At 48.0% G+C, this 20,119-nt stretch overlaps 1 protein-coding gene across 1 annotated transcript in view; it reads right to left on the bottom strand.

The window, feature by feature from the left end:
* LOC311228487 (LIM domain only protein 7-like) overlaps positions 1-20,119 on the bottom strand; it is a 185,702-nt gene that overhangs the window by 63,292 nt on the left and 102,291 nt on the right. The window contains 9 exon segments of the mRNA XM_084314390.1: positions 2,964-3,746; positions 4,151-4,339; positions 5,029-5,377; positions 5,945-6,282; positions 6,699-6,948; positions 8,579-8,783; positions 10,070-10,101; positions 10,104-10,182; positions 11,006-11,036. Coding sequence (XP_084170516.1) covers positions 2,964-3,746; positions 4,151-4,339; positions 5,029-5,377; positions 5,945-6,282; positions 6,699-6,948; positions 8,579-8,783; positions 10,070-10,101; positions 10,104-10,182; positions 11,006-11,036 — 2,256 coding nt within the window.

Below are 20,119 nucleotides of genomic sequence, written 5' to 3'. Positions count from 1 at the left end.
TGGAAAGGGCCAATCTGGTCATTAAAAACAAACTGTTGAAAATCTGTATGCAAACTAAGCTTAACTGGATTGATGCTTTGCCACTTGCTCTGATGGCTATTAGAAGCAGCGTAAACCGCCAAACACAGCTAACACCGCATGAAATGCTTACAGGCCGCAGCATGCCAACACCGCCATTTAGACACCTGGCTAGGGGCCCGGCATTAGATATTTTTGAGCAAGATCTGAAAAAATATCTTCAGCAAGTGACTAAAATACATGAAGCTGTGTTTCGACAGGAGCAGAGAAAGGAGAAAAAGGGGGTGAAGGAGGCGGAGAAGGAAGCCACCAAACCGAGGCTGATCCCTGGGGACCTGGTCTTCGTAAAGGTCCACAAGAGAAAGTGGTCATCACCCCGGAGAGAGGGCCCGTACGAGGTGATCCGATCGACTGGAACGGCAGTCCAAGTCAAAGGATCAGCGACCTGGTTCCACTTCAATCACTGCATAAAGGCCAGCGGCGATCTCTTGGGGGATACAATCGATCGCAGTTATGCAGAACCCGACATGGAGGGCCCGAGACGGCAACTGGAAGGTGCAGTGCCTGCTGATGCTCCCGCAGATGTTGGCAGCAGTGTGCGGACGGTCGGCCGGGGGCAACGACGTCATTGAGAACCGTCACGGTCGACCCGTCCTTGAGGATGACGGGTTTGAGTGGGTAGGAGTCCCACGGGGTCCCGCTCAGGCTCAAGTACCGGCAGGCTTTCATGACCAGGCTCAGAATCAGGCGCCCCCTCTGCCCTCCATCGAGGAAGGGGGGGAGAAGATAAGACTACAACCAAAAGGGGTGTTTCCCGGAGGACCGCAAGGGCATGTTTTTGATTTTGACCATTCCCCCGTTACAGGCGGGGATACTTACCACTATACTAACGAGGATCGGGTTGTGGGGGTAGATAGGAGGGTTGAGCCTGTCCCGAACCAAGCACAGGGGACAGGGGTGAGGGGAAAAAGGGAGGTCAAGGACACTGAGTCGGAAAAGGTGGGGGGACAGGATATGTTCCAGAGGACAGCCGGAACGTTGAGGGACTCAGTGGGCTCACTCTGGGCCAGGTTGAGGGGTTTGCTTCCTTCCGGGGAACAAGATGGGGGCGACTATGACTATGACGAGGAAGACCCGGAGGCTGACCCCATTTATAGGGCGGCTTTAGGGAATGAGTGGTTTAAGTGGGTCCAGTACACGAGCGCGCAGAATCAGATCCTTTTACTTAAAAAAAAAAAAAAAAAAACATGGGGGATGGTCTGAGTGATGGTTTATTTTTTATTATTTTTGTTTATTTTACTCATGGTCCTGGTCAAACCGGAATGGGAAGAGGCATCGGTATGGAATGGTACAGAGTGTCGGTTCTGAGCCTGAGGAAGCATTGAGAAGAAGTGTTCTGGGGATCGGTTCTGGGGACTGAAGGGACAAAGGGGGGGGCTAACGCAGTGGGCAAGATGGGCACCTCCCGTCGAAGATGGGGGGACACGTGGTGAGGTCGGGACCAGCGCCTCCCGTCCAGGCATGGGGACATGCTTCTACGGGGACTGGAGGTGTGGCGTGGTGGTTGCTGTATTGGCAAAATGTGACTTTTGGCAATACGGTGAGGAGACTATGGCGTGGGCATGGAAGGGGGGCTGAGCGATGGACACTAGGACTCAATGTTATGGAAGAGACAATGTCATTTTTTTTGGGGGAGGGATGTTCTATGTTTAGTTCTGACGGTCAACTTCTCCTTTCCCTGATGAGAGTCGCGGTTTCCGGCCGGAACTGTGGCTCATTTGGTAAGCGGTGGAGGTTGGGGGGATTTGTCTGTCAGGTTAGGATTATAAGTTGGGGTGTTTTTTTTTATGTTTTATTATTACTTTTGTTTTGAGCGGTTTTGTGTTTATTGTGAGAACGGTAGTCAGCCTTTGTTGGTCCGTTAGGGGTCCAGTGAATGAAGTAAGCGTTCTTGTTTAGTTAGACATTTAAAATGTATTAGGTTTCTTGTTTAGATTAGGCATTTAAACTTTTATTATGTAAATATGGTTTCTCGTTTAGTTAGACGTTCACATTTTCTTGGTTATATGATTTGGGTGGGACTAGGGATAGCCCCAAATGGGGGAATGTTGGGGAAAATGTGTATATGAAGTGAACTAGTTTAATATGGGTCAACTAAGCAGTACTGAAAGACGGTCTGGCTGATGTTCTTAAAACAACTTGGAGATAGGCAGATAGACATTTCAGTACATCACGTCGTGTGCTTTTAATCTTGTACATCATATCGTGTGCTTTAATCTTGTACATCATATCTTGTCCTTTTCTCTCTTTCTACACACACATATACACACACACATCTCACTAATCTTTTCTCTCTTTCATACACACACATATACACACACACATCTCACTAATCTTGACTCTCTCTTTCATACACACACATATACACACACACATCTCACTAATCTTGACTCTCTCTTTCACACACATACATATACACACACACATCTCACTCAATCGCATCTCTCTTCGATGTTAAATCTATGTGTCATTTTAATGTACGTCATGTCATATCTGATATAATATGTCACGTCATCATATCTGTCATGGGGGGGCAGGGCTGAGAAGGGATTTATGGGACAAGCAGAGGGATTGAGAAGTCAGAGTGTTTTTCTTCAACTGTGGTGACCGTCTGCTGATCCATAGCTTCTGCTGTTAAACCTTCTGTCCTTAAATAAATTGCCTGTTGAAACTGGAAATAACGTCTCCTGCTGTGTTAAACGACTACTCAGCCACAACAATATCAACATGCAATGTATGATGGAAGAGCTGAACGGCACCAGTGAACTCTCACACAAACAATGAAAAAGTAGAGATAATAGAAAAATAAAAACACACAACCAGTCCTAGCGTGTGGATAAGGCAACAGGCACTGTGACATCATCAACCATTTTTGTTCCTATGACCTCATGGCGGCCAACCGCTCCACCATGAGCCTCTTCTTGTACCTCAGCCGACTGGCTTCCCTGATCGCCTGCATCTTCTGCAGGTCGCTCTCGCTGCAGGCACTGGGCACCGAGGGAGACAAATGATTGGCCGACGCGCTTCTCGACGACCCCTGACCCTGAGTGGGACCGACCCCGAGCTTGCGGAGCAGCATGTCGTCAGTTCGGGGGTGCACCTGCGTCTCGTCCTGATCCCGATCGCCTCCCGTGTCCCGGGACAGAGGGCACGGGGGGCACAGCAGCCTGGCCTGGAGGTCGGGGGGCAGCGCCCACGGCTCGGGGACGGGCATGGGAGAGAAGTGGTCAGGGCCGCCCGAGAGAGGCCGCTGCTGCTGCTGCTGGGGGTTGACCTTGCGGTACACCACGTCGTCCAGCTCGATGTCCGGGAAGCGCAGGTCGTCGCCGCGGCGATGCGGCTGGGTCACGATGTTGAGCTCCGGCTCGGGGGAGTGGAGGTAGCCCGAGGAGCGGAAGCCACACAGCCGGGTCTTCATCATGGCGAGGTCCGTGTTGGACTGGAAGGCCTGGGTCCTCCTGGTAAACATGTCGTCGTTCTCCAGGTCGGGGAGGATGCTCTCGTAGGCGATGAGGTCCGGGGGCTCCAGGGGGTCTTGGCGCCCCAACAGGGGTCGCCACTCACATTTGATCAGTCTGGGGCCTGAGGTGGGGTCCATTTTGGCAAACACCAGTGGGCGGGTTTCTAACTGAGGGGGCTGGGGGTCAGTGTGAACTTGAATGTGAGAACTGGAGGGTGAGAGAAAAGGTAGAGAGCTGGTGAGGGCATGCATGTGAACAGGGCATAGAGAAAGAGCAAGAAACAGGAGGAAGATATAAGAAAAAGTGCAGCAAAAGTGTTGCCATTTGATTCAAACACAGGTTGATCAAATGAGGATTGTATGGATATACAGTATGCCATAATACTATATAGCTGCTATGACATAATGTAGGTTTCTCTTACAATAATGTTGCACTGCAAACACGACAATGCTGAACCACAGCAGAAACTCCACTGAAGTCATAGTAAGCAAGCAGCTTTGTCAGGCACGTTAGGGCAGTGTCAGTAGCTTGGCCGCGTGATTGTAAAATCATTCACTTTAGTACGTTAGGGAGCATCTCTCCTCGTCATAATGTCACAAGGCATCTAGTACACTATGGCATCGTCGTGGTCGTGCAGCTGTATGGACCTTTTTCCCACCACGCGGGTGGTGTGGGCGGGGGCCTCAGGTGTGTGGGAGTGAGAGGGGGAGGGGCCGGAGGAGAAGGGGGAGGGGGCGGAGAACAGCCAGGGACTGGCGTCACACTCTGAGTCGTCCGAGGAGGAGCCCGTCTTGCCATGGCTACGGCCACGGATGGGGACGGTGGAGGAGGAGGAGGAGGAGGAGGAGCAAGAGGAGGAGGAGGAGGAGGAGCAGGAGGAGGAGGAGGAGGGAAAGGAGAGAAAGTCAGCATAGGGAAAGAGACAGGAGGAAAGAGAGAGAGAGAGAGAGAGAGAGAGAGAGAGAGAGAGAGAGAGAGAGAGAGAGAGAGAGAGAGAGAGAGAGAGAGAGAGAGAGAGAGACACACATAGGTCAGGCAGAGGGAATTGACAGAACAGATCTGACAGCATCAGAACAGTGTGAATTGCAAGAATACTTGGGGTTAAAAAATGTCATGCAATACAGCCCTGAGATCAATAACCCTGTGTGTGTCAGAGGAACATAGGGAAGGAGGGAAAAAGAAGAATATAAGCAAAGAGATGTGAGATCATAGAGAATACCCCTGATGATGTCATAAGGTTGAGGAGTGGTGTGTCACTGTATGTGTGGTGTGGTCTGTAGGTACATTTGGTGAAAATGTTCTTGACTGTGGGGTTGGCATAATAATACGTCAAATGCGAAAGCAAATGTGTGTGTGTGTGTGCGTGTGCGCGTGCGTGTGTGTATATGCTGAGGCACTATGCTGTTGCAGGGACTGGGAGTAGGCTACTACTGCATACGTCATTGTCTGTGTTTTTCATAAAACACTGGACCCTCAGATCTCCACACACCTGAAGCCCTGCATCTTCTTATACCAGGGCCTCCTCTGAGAGCCCAGTTTGATCTTCTGTATGTGAACGTCCTCGTCGGGCGTCCAGAACTTGGGCAAGAACTTGTCGTAGGGCACGTTGGTGGCCGGCGGTGGGGGGGCCATGAGGCCCAGCTTGCGGGCGTAGACGTCGTCCTGGACGGGGTCGGCGTGGCCCTCGTCGTCCTCCGAGTCCTCCGAGTCGTCGTACATCATCTGCCTGAGCAGGCTGTCGGCAGACGCGGGCCGGCGGCACTCCACCCTCACCGTGCCCTGCTGCTGGGGGGGCCGCTGGGGGGGGCCGCTGGGGCACCACCCCGCTGTCGCTGCTGCTTCGAGACACAGCATTTGGTCAAATATAGGTTCATCAGTCAAAACAACACTCACACACACACAGCAAGGAGCGCAGGGGCCCGGCTCGGTTGAGTACGCTGCACATCATTCTCCAATGCCATCATCACACGAGGGTTAGGGAGACAAAAACGCAGGCTCAAACTGCAAAAAACGAGGCAAACAACAAGCAAAGTAAAAAAACCTCCACTCGAGAAGCTGCGTCGCCGACCGCAAATCACATCATCGCAGCAGCACATCAAAGCCAAGAGGAAACGGGTGCAAATGAAGACTTGCTGAAGGCCAAAACTAAAACAAGTCACACAGAACCCAACAAGCGGAGGAAAACAAACGGAGAGACTAGCTCTGTTAGAAGCAGCAGCACTCTAGAGGCCAACAGCATTGTCTATGGTTCTAGTAAACCTTGCAAACTGAGGGCAGGAGAAGCGCTGTCGCCAACTCTCTCTCTCTCTCTCTCTCTCTCTCTCTCTCTCTCTCTCTCTCTCTCTCTCTCTTCTCTCTCTCTCTCTCTCTCTCATCAGGCAGGCACATCAAAGTCACTCTCTTGCTTTCGCGGCGCTCTGACCTGAGGCAGGTCGCGTTCTGCCGCGGAGTGGCATTGGGGGTCATAGTGACCGTAGGCCAGGGGCCCCCTTTTGCCCCAGACACCCCTCCGGCTTCCAGAGGACTACTAATGGGCAGAGCGAAGTTGGTGAGGGGCGCCGGGGAGGGGCTGTGGAAGCGCCTGCTGGCCAAGTCGTCGAGCACCAGGTCGGGATCCGGCCGGTCCGCGTCAGAGTCGCTGCCGCTCTCGTACTCGTACGCCCACTGGAGGTGGGCCGCGGGCAGGGAACTCTGGGACACCCGGCCGCCGTCGTCGTGGGAGCCAGAGGAGAGCCTCGTCTCACTGAGGTCGGCGTTCCCAGGGTGAAACACGACCACAGAGCACACCACCATAGATACATCAATCAATCAATCGCAGACAATACAACAGGAAACAACACGTGACCAACAGTAGGACGAGAGAAATATGTGAAAAGTACAAGCGTCAGGTAAAAACCATCCTGATTATTATTCACACACCGTTCTCTATTAAAGATTAGAGAGAGGGTAAGACTTAAAGGTCAGGGCGGGAATCAGACCCAGGGTGTGTGTGTGTGTGTGTGTGTGTGTGTGTGTGTGTGTGTGTGTGTGTGTGTGTGTGTGTGTGTGTGTGTGTGTGTGTGTGTGTGTGTGTGTGTGTGTGCACATGTGTGTGTGTGTGTGTGTGTGCATGTGCGTGTGTGTGCGTGTGCGTGTGTACTGTATATCCCGCCACTCTACCTGGTGAAGGTACCGTCCTCCTCCGTGTACATGGGGCTGGCCCAGCTGCGGCGGTTGTCCTCGTTGCGCTCGGCGCGCTTCTTCCTGAGCGGCGCCGGCACGTAGGCCTGCGGCTTGTCCTTGCTGGGCAGGAACTGGTTGAACGGGGTGGTGGTCTTGGGCGTCGTCACCATCGAGCGCCGGTAAGACAAGCTGTCCTTGCTCTCCGCCATCCTGAAGATGGAGTCGGCCTCGGCGTCGCTACAGCAACCTGAGGACGGGAGGCAAGAGGGGAGACGGATGACGGGCAGGTAGGACGGGCGGAAGACAGGTATAGGAGACGAGGCAAAACAAGGTGGAGAGGACACACACGTGGGAGGGGTGGGTGGACGGCAGGGGTCCAATCAGGTTTCGTGAGGAGAGTGTAAGAGGACAAGTGGGGTGAGGATGGGAGAGGGGAGGAGGTGGGGGTGGGGGGGGGGGGGGGGTCGGGTCCAGTGAGGGTCCAGTGTGGAGCTGTAACATTGGGATGTTGGGCTGGGAACGGAGGCCTCCTCATTTACAAGCCTGTGTGGAAGGCTATGGAATGTCTCACTGGCCTCTCACATGAGAGGAGGGAGGGGGGCAAGCCTCGCCCTAATTACTGACCAGCTCATTCCCTGCTCACACACACACACACACACACACACACACACACACACACACACACACACACACACACACACACACACACACACACACACACACACACACACACACACACACACACACACACACACGCACACACACACACACACACACACACACACTCTGCCCTTCTCCCAATGAGGAACCAAAACACCGTCATGAAACAGAATCGGAGCAGGATTTTATGTGTATTATGTTTTCCTCCTCGGCTGGGCTCGGGGTGCCTTTTCAGATGGAGTTCAATTACAATAACATGCCACTAGATGGCGTTATGCATTTGTTTTCACAAGTAGGAGTTTGCTATCTGAATGAATGAATGAATGAATGAAAACTTTATTTAACAGATTGCAGAATGGGTACAATACAGTACGGCTCAATACATACAATTGTTAAGGGGATGCAGACCTGAAAAAGACGTTTGTCTTGTTTACATCAGGGTCCCCCATTTTCAATTCATATAGGTCTGGCAATTCATCTGGCTCTGATACAGGCTATCCTCTCTCTTAACTTCTCAGCTGAAAAAACATTTGAAGTGATTGAAGATTGAATTACAATGCTATCACTCCGAGCAGAAGTATAACTTGAAAGAGAGCCTGAAAGTCAGACCATCGCCAGCAAGTTATCTCCACATCAACAGACTCGCAGTGTGAATTCGAGAGAGAATCTCAGATAACAGTGAAGACAAACAAACAAACCCTTGAAGCAAATCACATTCAGTTCAGGATTTCACACACACATAATTGGCGACAAGCGGTTTAAAGCCCTGCCCGACACAAAGCGTGACAGTGTACAGTAGATCCAATCAAATGCAGGTCTCATCAGGTGTATTTGTGTGTGTGAGTGAGTGTCAAGTCAAGTCAAGAGTTTTATTTGTCACGGCATACAGTGAAATGCGGGTGGTCATGCCCGCAGCGATTGTGCAATAATACAAGTAATAAGAATAAGACATAACAGGTATAATGTACATAAAGTTTAAAATGCATGGTAAAAGACGTGCTAAGGTCCTGCGATAGTGCAATACAGTGTTATGCTACAGATGAGGTGAGTGTGTGTGAGTGAGTGAGTGAGTGAGTGAGTGAGTGAGTGAGTGAGTGAGTGAGTGAGTGAGTGAGTGAGTGAGTGAGTGAGTGAGTGAGTGAGTGAGTGAGTGAGTGAGTGAGTGAGTGAGTGAGTGAGTGCGTGTGAGTGTGTGTGTGTGTGTGATCTTCCCTTACCCTCACTGCTGCCCTTAAGGGTGGTGTCAGATGAGACACTGTGTGGTCGAGAGCCCAGTGAGTCCAGACTATCCAGAGAGTCCTCTCTCCTGTGTCCTCCTCCTCCTCCTCCTCTCAGTGGGAACAGCTCCTCTCGCTCCGAGTACCAGCCGTCTCCAAAACCACTGTCTCTGACACTTTGCAGGTTGGACGACTCCTCCAGGACCTGCCGCAAGCACACACACACACGCACACACACACACACACACACGCACGCACGCACGCACGCACGCACGCACGCACGCACGCACGCACGCACGCACGCACGCACGCACGCACGCACGCACGCACGCACACACACACACACACACACACACACACACACACACACACACACACACACACACACACACACACACACACACAGTCAGTCACACAGTCACACATCCCTGGTTAGTAAGATGTAAATTATTTAGCTCCTGTGTGTGTGTGTGTGTGTGTGTATGTGTGTTTGTATTTGTGTGTGTGTGTTGTGTGTGTGTGTGTGTGTGTGTGTGGGGGGCATGTGCGATGTGGGTGAGAGATCTCCCAGGTAGAGTGGGAATTACGTTTGGCCACTCGTTCTTGCGGACTCCCCCCCAAACTACTGTCAACACCGACCCACACACTGTCTGGAGGCTCAGCGCACAGTGCTGCCCCGCAGGCCTTCTATCCACCGGCGTATAGCACTACAACAGCTAAGCACAGAGCCCGCTATCCCTGTGACCGTCCGATGACTTGTGTTACAGCTTAGAAAGAGAGGCGTAAACATATAAACAAGAGCTGGAGGCACGTCGACGACCAGCATGGGCACAGACATGTGAAAAGAAACCCGTCAGCCGCAGGTTCTAAAGGGAAACTTTCACAAACATGCGGTCCTCTTGAATCCTGCCAGACGACGTGAGTCCGTCCACTGACTGAACTGGGGATTATCGTAGATAAACAAACAAGGTGTGTTGTAATAAGCAACTATCTGTTGTTGAACATCCCTCGCGCACGGTTGAATTATGTTGGGGGGGGGGGGGGGGGGGGGGGGCGAGCACGCTTGCTGGTGGTAAATCTAACCGTAAACAAAGTGTCACATTCAACACTGGCACGACAAGGGGCTGGCGATGGGCGTCTTTCGGGAAAAGGGGCAGCCTATTTGCAACAGTGTACTATGTGACCTACGTGCCCCGCTGTAAACAAGATTAAAATAGCTGCGTCATGGGGATCAGCACATTTATGACTTAACGTGGCGCTATGGTTTTAGTGGAATTCTGAGGCCTTCATTCCTCTCTCTGCACATTGTCTACATACCAGGAGGGATATAGAGAAATAAACTGGGCAATGGGTTGTAATAAGAGAGAGGATTTCATTCATACAATTCCCACTTTGGGACAGATTAATCACACCAGGGCTTGGGCACAAAACACTGCATAAACGGTGCCATAGGTTGATTCCTAGCCTATACAGCAGAAGGCGACAGGTTACCTTGTATAGTGCTGTGCCCAACAAACCCTCAATGCCTGGAGGTTTAGGTAAGGTCCATTATAGTAGGGGTCACTGTGAGCTCTTCTACCCAACCAGTATATGGTGATCAGCACCTGAAGGAAAAGGGAACAATGACAATTAAAAACAAAATATACAACCTACCAGGTATATCTTGCATGCTCTTATTATCAAATGAACCTTTGTTACTAACTGGTATTACAACAAACCAGACTAGGTTTATAGCAGTGCAATGGATCCTACTGGTACACACACACACACACACACACACACACCGAACCATTCTAGCTTACCCTCTCCCATGAATGTATTGCACACTGGTGAGGCTGTTGATGGTAATGATAGTTATAGTCCTGCTCTGTTCACAAGCTCATATCAGCCAGGGCTCATTGTTTCCTGCCTCATCTAGAACGCTCTGCTACTGACTGTGTTTACCGGCCAGGGTCGCCACTGGACAACCAAACAACCGGTTCATCAGCGACACTGAATATACCAATAAAGTTAAATATCCTGGTTATGGCTGGATATTTAGCCCCATATTTATTGTCTATCTGTGTTATTGTCTTGTGATGTTTTTCTGTACCCAAGCGGATATCCACCACATGTGATGTTTATCACTCACTCACTCACTCACTCACTGGTGTTCTATAAGTACACTGGCCTTGTATAATATGCATAGACTATATGAAGCAAAGTTGTGTGTGTGTGTGTGTGTGTGTGTGTGTGTGTGTGTGTGTGTGTGTGTGTGTGTGTGTGTGTGTGTGTGTGTGTGTGTGTGTGTGTGTGTGTGTGTGTGTGTGTGTGTGTGTGTGTGTGTGTGTGTGTGTGTGTGTGTGTGTGTGTGTGTGTGTCTCTTGTGACATTACTGGGCAAACAATTCTTCAGTTTCTTCAATAAGAATATACGTTTTACACTCACATTTTTCAGCCTCCTGCTTGTCTCTTGACGCCTATGAGAGAGAGATGGGAGAGAGAGGAGAGAGAGATGAGAGAGAGGAGAGAGAGAGGAGAGGAGAGAGATAAGAGAGAGGAGAGAAAGAGGAGAGAAAGGAGATAGATGAGAGAGAGGAGAGAGAGGAGCGAGAGGAGAGAGATGAGAGAGAGAGGGGAGAGAGGGGAGAGAGGAAAGAGAGGGGAGAGAGAGGAGAGAGAGAGAGAGAGAGAGAGAGAGAGAGAGAGAGAGAGAGAGAGAGAGAGAGAGAGAGAGAGAGAGAGAGAGAGAGAGAGAGAGGGGAGAGAGAGGAGAGAGAGGGGAAGTGAGAGGTGTATTTGTGTGGTTTATCACTGGAAGCCTGGTAGAAGGACAATAAAAGAATAGAGGGCAACGCTTGGGTCTCTGTGTTCTGCAGTGAAAGAGCTGGAAACAGAGAGTACAATCCAGGCTACCGGCAGCCCTAGAGTCACCCCCACTGCCACACACAACAACACACAAAGGCTGAGGGTCAACACGCACGTACACATGCAAACACACACATACGCGAATGTATGCAAACACACGTGCACACACAGACGCACACACGCGCGCGCGCGCGCACGCACACACACACACACACACACACAAAACAACACACAGCAAATATCACAGATGCATGTAGTTACTACTCACTAATAATAATAATAATAATAATACTAATAATAATAATAATAATAATAATAATAATAATAATAATAATAATAATAATAATAATAATAATAATAATAATAATAATAATAATAATAATAATAATAATAATCGTGGTGTGGTGTTTTCAACGTCTAACTTTCATTGTACATCTGTGTATTTGAAGACACAAGGAACACTTGACTTGACTTGATCGTTTCAGGGGTGTGTGTGTCATTTGTATTTTACAACGGCCGTGTAAATCATATAACCATAAAAAGAATGGCTCTTTGAAGGTCAAAGATCAATGGTTAGAAAAAGAGAGCTCCTGTTCTTGACTCTGAAGTGAACTGATATTGAACTGAAGTAATAAATATTAACGAGGCATCTAAATCTCTACAACGTCCAACAGGGCTCCCTCTGCCAGGCCCGCCGGCTCCCAGACCCAGACCCGCCGCGCTCCTTCCTGTCAGCCTGAGGTCATTACCCTCTCCCTCCGCGCCGCTGTCCCTCTGCTAGTGTTACCTGCTGCTACCTGGACATATCAGTCCTGTTTCACCTGAGGGACATTCTGGGCCATAAAGCTGCCACCCTGGCGTGATAAGCGCAGATATACAGCGTGTTCTGCTTCCCGTCTCACAACACATTCCTCCCATCATGCGGTAATACAATAGTCACACATGCCTCTTGGGTCTCGGGTCTCATCTCATGGCCTCTCCCCGGCATGCACGGGGTTAAGGGGTAACATGTTACATGCAACAGGATGACAGTAAACTGTTACAGTTACTGTTGGGCCTAAAAGAAAAAATTGTTTGGTTCCGGTTGCCGACCGACCCTGCCGATTTAGGTGCGACCCAATTTATTTTATGAGTTTAAAAATATATATAATATATATATTTTTTTTTACAATAAAGTTTCATAAAAATCTTAGTCAAACCTTTAGTATTATGGATATTAAACATGCTGGCAGAGTACATGCATCCATGTTGTTGTGAACATTTTAATTAAATAAAGAAATTCCCTATCCATAGTCGCCGTGGGAAAAAATAAAATAAAAGATCAAATTAAATAAATCCCCTACCTACCCATGGCCTTAACTGACAACCAACAGGAACCAAACAATATTTTTTTTATGCATTATTAAAAAAAACTACGACAACAACGATACATACCAAAGATACATTATAATAACATTATCAACATTCTGAATAAAGTTCAAATGGAATAAGGTGTTTGTTTTGCTTCATATCTTGGAAGCAAATAAATCCCAAAATTATTGAAAGTAATTCTATGGATCAATCCCATGGATTATGTCACTCAATGATAACGTTTGTGCAGGTAATCTGTCATGTCAGCAGACATTTTGAAAAAGCAACCTTTCTAACGCTGAACAAGCAATCAGTGTGACAGATGCTCCTGGGTGCTCCACGCGGAGAATATGAACATTCTGTTCTGACACCGGCGACCACCTGTCAGTCAAACACGTTCCCAATCTCACAGGTAGGGAACGAAGCCGAGGACAAAGCCGGGAGGTATAATCACACGCATAACTTTCATTCCCATGAATCATGGCCATGATTTAGATCGGGAATGACTGAAAGTCAGCGCTGACAGAACAACGCGGCATATGAGACAGATCCCCCTCCCCCTAACGTGCGTCATCTCACACATATTCCACATATCTCAGATTTATGGGTCCCAATAAAAGAGTTTGGGTGGGGGAGTAAAATGGCTTGGAACACAGCACTGAGTCTACAAGTCCCGCTCCGGAGAGGGAGCTGCAGACCTAACTACCGCAGCGCTGGTTACCTAGTGATCGGTGGGTAGCAGTAAGCAGGGAACAGAGGATAAAAGGGGCCATTCTCCGACCCCCTGGAGCCTCAGGAGTGTAATGTAGTCTGCCTGCATCAGCTGAGCACGCACTCGTATGAATCGCCTAATAATAACACTGCACTCTTGATATGCAACGTTCTCTACGTGACTTCTCTCGCTAACGGCGTTTGTGACGTCGTCGATTATCAGTGGGTGACAAATGGCTGACTGACATTAATCATGATTAATGGCCGACTGAGGTGGCAGATTGGTTTCATGTACGGAGGCTGCTTGTGTATTGCGCTTGTAGACAGTAGGGACAAACCTCAGTAGTCTAGAGAGCGCCGTCACTTAAACTTGAGGTTCTGGACCCATTCATTCAAAATGCATTCAATCAATTTAGAAACAAATGCAATAGAAAACATTGTCTGTGTTGCTGTGTCTTTCAGCACCCCAGGATAGAGGCGGGAGAAAAGAGCTGTGTTATGCCACACAGGTCATAAATCATCTCATAATCCATTACAAACAGTACTCACTTTTCCTGACAGTAACAGCTTGGCTGACTACTGTAACTTTGGGTGACTTAACATGACCCCTTGTTCTTTGACAGCTGAGTGGGAATATTAAGCCGACCTAAGAAAACAAATGGATTCCTGGGAGTGTTCGTCTTCCCCTTCGCCTCTCGGGTCCTTTAAACACACAGCGCCTTGACAGACCACCGTTCAGTTTGACAAATACGCAGGAGTTTCTCCTCATGTCTCCAGCGGCGCTGGAGGCTTGACCTCGGCAGGCTTAGCATTAGGCGTTCGCACTCGCCGCGCTCCTAGAGAGGGTTAAAAAGGTCACGGAGTGACCAATCGCCTGCACGCTTGTCACATCCTTCCTCGTTCACCCGCCAGTGGACGTGTAAAGATGCCAGACAGCATTCTTGTGTTGTTCCGTTCCTCAGGGAGAAACCTAAGCTCCCCGTGGAGGAGGAGCGCCCCGGAGTCAATCCGAGCGTGCGCTCATACCACAACACCGCTCAGGTGTACAATATCAGCCGACAGCCGCGCGGCCCGTCAATGCGGACGGCTGTGTTGAGTCCTAGTTGCTTTAATTGCTGCAGGTTCTCTTCAAAACCACAACCCGGTATGGCTCTGGTACCGGTACTGTGGATGTACCGGTACGAGACGCACCCGTGGAAATCAGGGATGGGGGATTCTGACTCGTTTCAATGAGGCGATTCATCGAAAGTTGCGTCATCGACTACTAACCGTTTTGAAATACGTTGCTGTACATGCATTGTGAGCGGCATTGTGTCACAAACAACCTCTGTGTCACTCGCAACGCAATGTAGACTTGCTTTTAGAAGGACATTTTAGACATTTCCTAGAAGGTATCTAGGTGACATTTTGATTAAACAACCATGGTTTCTATATTCAACAAGTACATTCACCAATGAATCAACTAGTCATTAAATAATTTCCATCCCTGGTGCAAATGTGCACAGACACATTAAGAAACGCACACGGCGCTAATCAAATGGTAGATAAATCTGAACAAATGCTGGAGACAGGGGGGTGGGGTAACAACTAATAACTAAATGATCTCAGCAAGTCCCTCAAGGACAATATCACCCCTCGCCAAATATGAAATCTGTTCAAAGTTCTGGTTATAGCTGTTGGTAACGTTACAGCGTGAGGAAGAAGAAGCGAGAACACCAGTGAACTTGAGTATTCCTTCCAAAGTTACACTGGTGACAGAAGCAGAACCACTGAGAGACCGAACTACTGTACTTACCGGTAGATGGGAGGAACAACAGCCGGTGGTATCAGACATGCAACGCCAGCAGATCCATTAGTTCAACCCAGTCATGCCACTGTTTCATTTGAAACTCATCTCCCAAGATGACACGCTCCCCTAAACACCTGACCCAATGAAAAACACTGCGCCAAAAGACCTAGTTCTAATTGCACCCTTACTTACAATTCAATCACCTGCACGGTGATTGATTGAATGAAAATGTTATTAACAGATTGCAGAATGGGTACAGTACGGCTCAATACATACAATTGTTAAGGGGATGCAGACCAGAGAAAGACTTCCGTCTTGTTTACAATCAAATACAGGATACATAAATTTTTAAAATACTACTCATCACATTTAAAGCCCTCAACAACCTTGCCCCTCCCTACCTGTCTGACCTCCTCCACCGTCACACGCCCACCCGTCGCCTTAGGTCTGCAGATGCCAACCTCCTAACACCTCCCACGACCAAGCTCCGGACCTGGGGCGACAGGCCTTTGCTGCTGCTGCCCCCTCCCTCTGGAATGCCCTCCCCAGCCATATCCGTGATGCAAACACCCTGACATCTTTTAAATCAGCCCTCAAAACTCACCTTTTCAATCTTGCTTTTGACCTCTAATTCTGTCGGTTTTATTTTATTTTGTCATGTATTATTTTTGTTCTGTTTTTTGTTTTGCCATAGTTTGTCTCTCCTGCCCATGTAAAGCGTCTTTGAGCACCTGGAAAAGCGCTATATAAGATAGATGTATAGATGTATTATTACATCAGGGTCCCCCATTTTCAATTCATAATGAATTGTAAGTAAGGGTGCAATTAGCACCGTGCAATCCATTCTTTGTGGATCTAGCCCCTAATGCCTTAAAAGGATGCACGTTCTCACACATACCTGTGCAATGAAGATCACCTGCTCTGCAGCATTCAGCACCACATGGAATGTCCTCTGTCCGCGTTCTCACTCCATAATGAAATACCTCAGGTTTAAACACCTGTCACAACACATAAATCCGGGAGTTATGAAGACGAAACCAAAAGAGTTCAGGAGATCTATGTGGCGCTTATGAATGATGCCAGGCTCAAGCAGGGTTTCACCAATAGAGTCGGCAGTGAGCGAGAGTGTGAGTCGGAGATCCTTGTGTCATGCTTATCGGAAAACAGTGCAACCACTGTCAGCGTGCAAACAGGGTGAGGCTGGTATTCCTCTCTCCTCGCTATGCCAGGGAAACAACTATAGCCCTTGTGTTGGCCTTTTACAATCAGGGCCATAACCATGGAGGAGAGACATTTATTGGCCGTTCACCATCATCGCTCGTTTGCTTTCACAATCTCCACAGCCGGGTTGACACACGCCAGTGACGCCACCGTGCGCGAGAGAAACATGACGCTGCTGACATGTAATGAGCCATGACATCAAACCTGGTAGTACCAGCAGCGCGGGGAGCCGCACCCTCAGTGCTCACAGACTCACAGTGGCTCGGCCGTTCTCCCCTCATTCAGAACAGGAAGTGTTGTCAGCGGGGAGTCTGATACCGTGAAGTCAGTCACACCCGTGAAGTGATAGCGCGTACATCATGCGTGAGGTACAATGGCAGAGAAATACTGTGTTTGATATGTCGGTGTTAAATAAACTCTGATAACCAACTGCCCGTCACGTCGAGATTCCCTTCAGGGCGTTCAAACAGTTGGCTTGATCAACAGCAAGGGATGTTGTTGCATAATCAAACCTCCAGAGTTATCACGCTATAGGACGCCACTCCTCTTTGTACCTATTGTTAGGAAAGGGTCATTCAAATTCCTCACAGGCTAAAGAGTTCTGATCTGCCTCCCTGCCTCCCGCAGCTCGTTACTTCCAAGCCTTGTCAATAATTTGCTCAATCAAACAGCAGCCAGCAGGGAGACTTTGGACCTCCCTCAGTGGGGGGTTGATTCCTCCAGTTATACTGCTAGACACATGGAAGCTGACTCAGTGACAGGGCTCCTACAAGATAGGGGGGACTTCAGCTCATATTCTGAAATAAGCTTAGTAAGCGTGGTGTAAACTCCTCAGCGTATATAATGGGATAATAACTGTGTATTATAGGTGCAGTCCACTGTAATTTGCATCCTATAAGCCAGAACACCCTCTTTAATCATTAGATCTGGAGGAAATGGGACTCGTTAAAAGGTGGTATGGGAGGGTGGGGTGGTAGGGGGAAGATATATTATCAGCTGACGCAGAGGGTTACCGGCTAAAACCAGGCTCTAAACATTCTGGAACTTTCCCTCACAGCAGCTCTAAGGTGTGGTACTACAGGCCTGGCCTGGGTTCCATGCTGTTGCTGTTGGATACAAAATGTGAGCTTTAGCTCCAACAGCAACAGCATGGAAGCCAGGCCAAGGCCGCACCACACAGGGTCAAAAGGAAGTGACTGAAGCTAAAACAGACTGGTGTTCTATGCAACTGAATCTCTGTTCAGATTACGCTAAAACAGACTGGTGTTCTATGCTACTGAAGTTCTGTTCAGATGAAGCTAAAACAGACTGGTGTTCTATGCAACTGAATCTCTGTCCAGGTGAAGCTAAAACAGACTGGTGTTCTATGCTACTGAAGCTCTGTTCAGATGAAGCTAAAACAGACTGATGTTCTATGCAACTGAATCTCTGTTCAGATTACGCTAAAACAGACTGGTGTTCTATGCTACTGAAGCTCTGTTCAGATGAAGCTAAAACAGACTGGTGTTCTATGCTACTGAATCTCTGTCCAGGTGAAGCCAAAACAGACTGGTGTTCTATGCAACTGAATCTCTGTCCAGGTGAAGCTAAAACAGACTGGTGTTCTATGCTACTGAAGCTCTGTTCAGATGAAGCTAAAACAGACTGGTGTTCTATGCAATTGAATCTCTGTTCAGATTACGCTAAAACAGACTGGTGTTCTATGCTACTGAAGCTCTGTCCAGGTGAAGCCAAAACAGACTGGTGTTCTATGCTACTGAAGCTCTGTTCAGATGAAGCTAAAACAGACTGGTGTTCTATGCTACTGAAGCTCTGTCCAGATGAAGCCAAAACAGACTGGTGTTCTATGCTACTGAAGCTCTGTTCAGGTGAAGCTAAAACAGACTGGTGTTCTATGCTACTGAAGCTCTGTCCAGGTGAAGCCAAAACAGACTGATGTTCTATGCTACTGAAGCTCTGTACAGGTGAAGCTAAAACAGACTGGTGTTCTATGCTACTGAAGCTCTGTTCAGATGAAGCTAAAACAGACTGGTGTTCTATGCTACTGAAGCTCTGTTCAGATGAAGCTAAAACAGACTGGTGTTCTATGCTACTGAAGCTCTGTTCAGATGAAGCTAAAACAAAAAAAATTTAAATCTGTGATGTAAGAAAAAAAGCTGCAAGAAAACGGTAAATGTCTGGCATCAATGGTTGCCAAATACTTACTGTCAAATTACAGTCAAATCAAATACATTTACAGATTGCAACCTTTATTTAATGGTTAATATTTTGATAAAAGGTAATTTACTGTATTTTTATGGCATTTTACACTTAAAGTAGAAAAACAAAAGTAATCTGTAAAATAATACAGTGAATTTCCAGTGAAAAAACATACATTTTTTACAGTGTACAAATGCCCTCGTTTCCTGGGAAGCTGTCGAGACTGAGAGAGTAGGTCCAAAGTAGCCTGTGAATCATGTATTCCAACGATGAATCCCATTCAATCTGGTCGTATGACACCTCTGCCCAGGCATTTACAGGGTATTTGCATTACAAAGCTGTCTCTGTATGGCCACAGTGTCACGTATTCTCAGACCCTCCTATCAGTCTGTATCTCTAACTAACACAACAGTGTGAGTGTAATTTCATTGTTCTCCTAGTTTCTCCCAGACACCAAGGTCGGTCATGAAGTCATACTCGCTACAAGACTGTTAAAACACTGCAGGCATTCGTCATAATCAGGATTCATACGCAGGCTTGATAAAGTAGCTACAGTACACCACCAAGGCCGCAGTGTTCCGGCCTCCTTGCAACAGATATGTCATTCTGTGTGCAAACTAAGGAGTGAGAAGATGACTGCTACTCTATTCAACGGCTTCCGGCCTCCTTGCAACAGATATGTCGTTCTGTGTGCGAAGGAGTGAGAAGATAACTGCTACTCTATTCAACGGCTTCCGGCCTCCTTGCAACAGATATGTCGCCTTTACAATTACCTGCATATGTGGATAGTGTCTTAAAACTGTGGTTTAGTGATATTAATGCTTAGAATTATCGTGCTACTGTCTGCCAAGTATGAAATTGTGATGTATTGATGTTGATTGATTTAATGTTCTACCTAGTACTTGAGACTGTAGTTTGGTGATGTTGATGTTTGAAATTACCAAGGTATGTGATTATGGTGTATTGATGATTGATTTATTGTTCTACCTAGTACTTGAGACTGTAGTTTGGTGATGTTGATGTTTGAAATTACCAAGGTATGTGATTATGGTGTATTGATGATTGATTTATTGTTCTACCTAGTACTTGAGACTGTAGTTTGGCCTCATTTCTGACTATCTGACTTTCATTGTGACCTTATTACAGACTGCTTTAATGCCCGTTGAGAACCTGTTGTGGTCTGTACATTTACACACGCTCATCAGACATATCCTGTATCTATTCTGTATGCCTTAAGCACTCTAGGACCAGTCGAAATCCACGACAACAGTTTTTTCACAATATAAAACCATTTTGATATTGGAAGTATGCAGGTGATATTGATAAGATATGATTATCAGGGCATGTTACACAACCTACCAATTATAGAGCACTATATGTCTACAGATCCAGGCTGAAGCCAATACTACAAAAACCAGCAAGGCT

The sequence above is a fragment of the Notolepis coatsorum genome (assembly GCF_963971535.1).
Source record: "Notolepis coatsorum genome assembly, chromosome: 5".
Lineage (NCBI taxonomy): Eukaryota > Metazoa > Chordata > Actinopteri > Aulopiformes > Paralepididae > Notolepis > Notolepis coatsorum.
The sequence above is the reverse complement of the archived record's forward strand: the minus strand, read 5'-3'. Positions and strand labels throughout refer to the sequence as shown.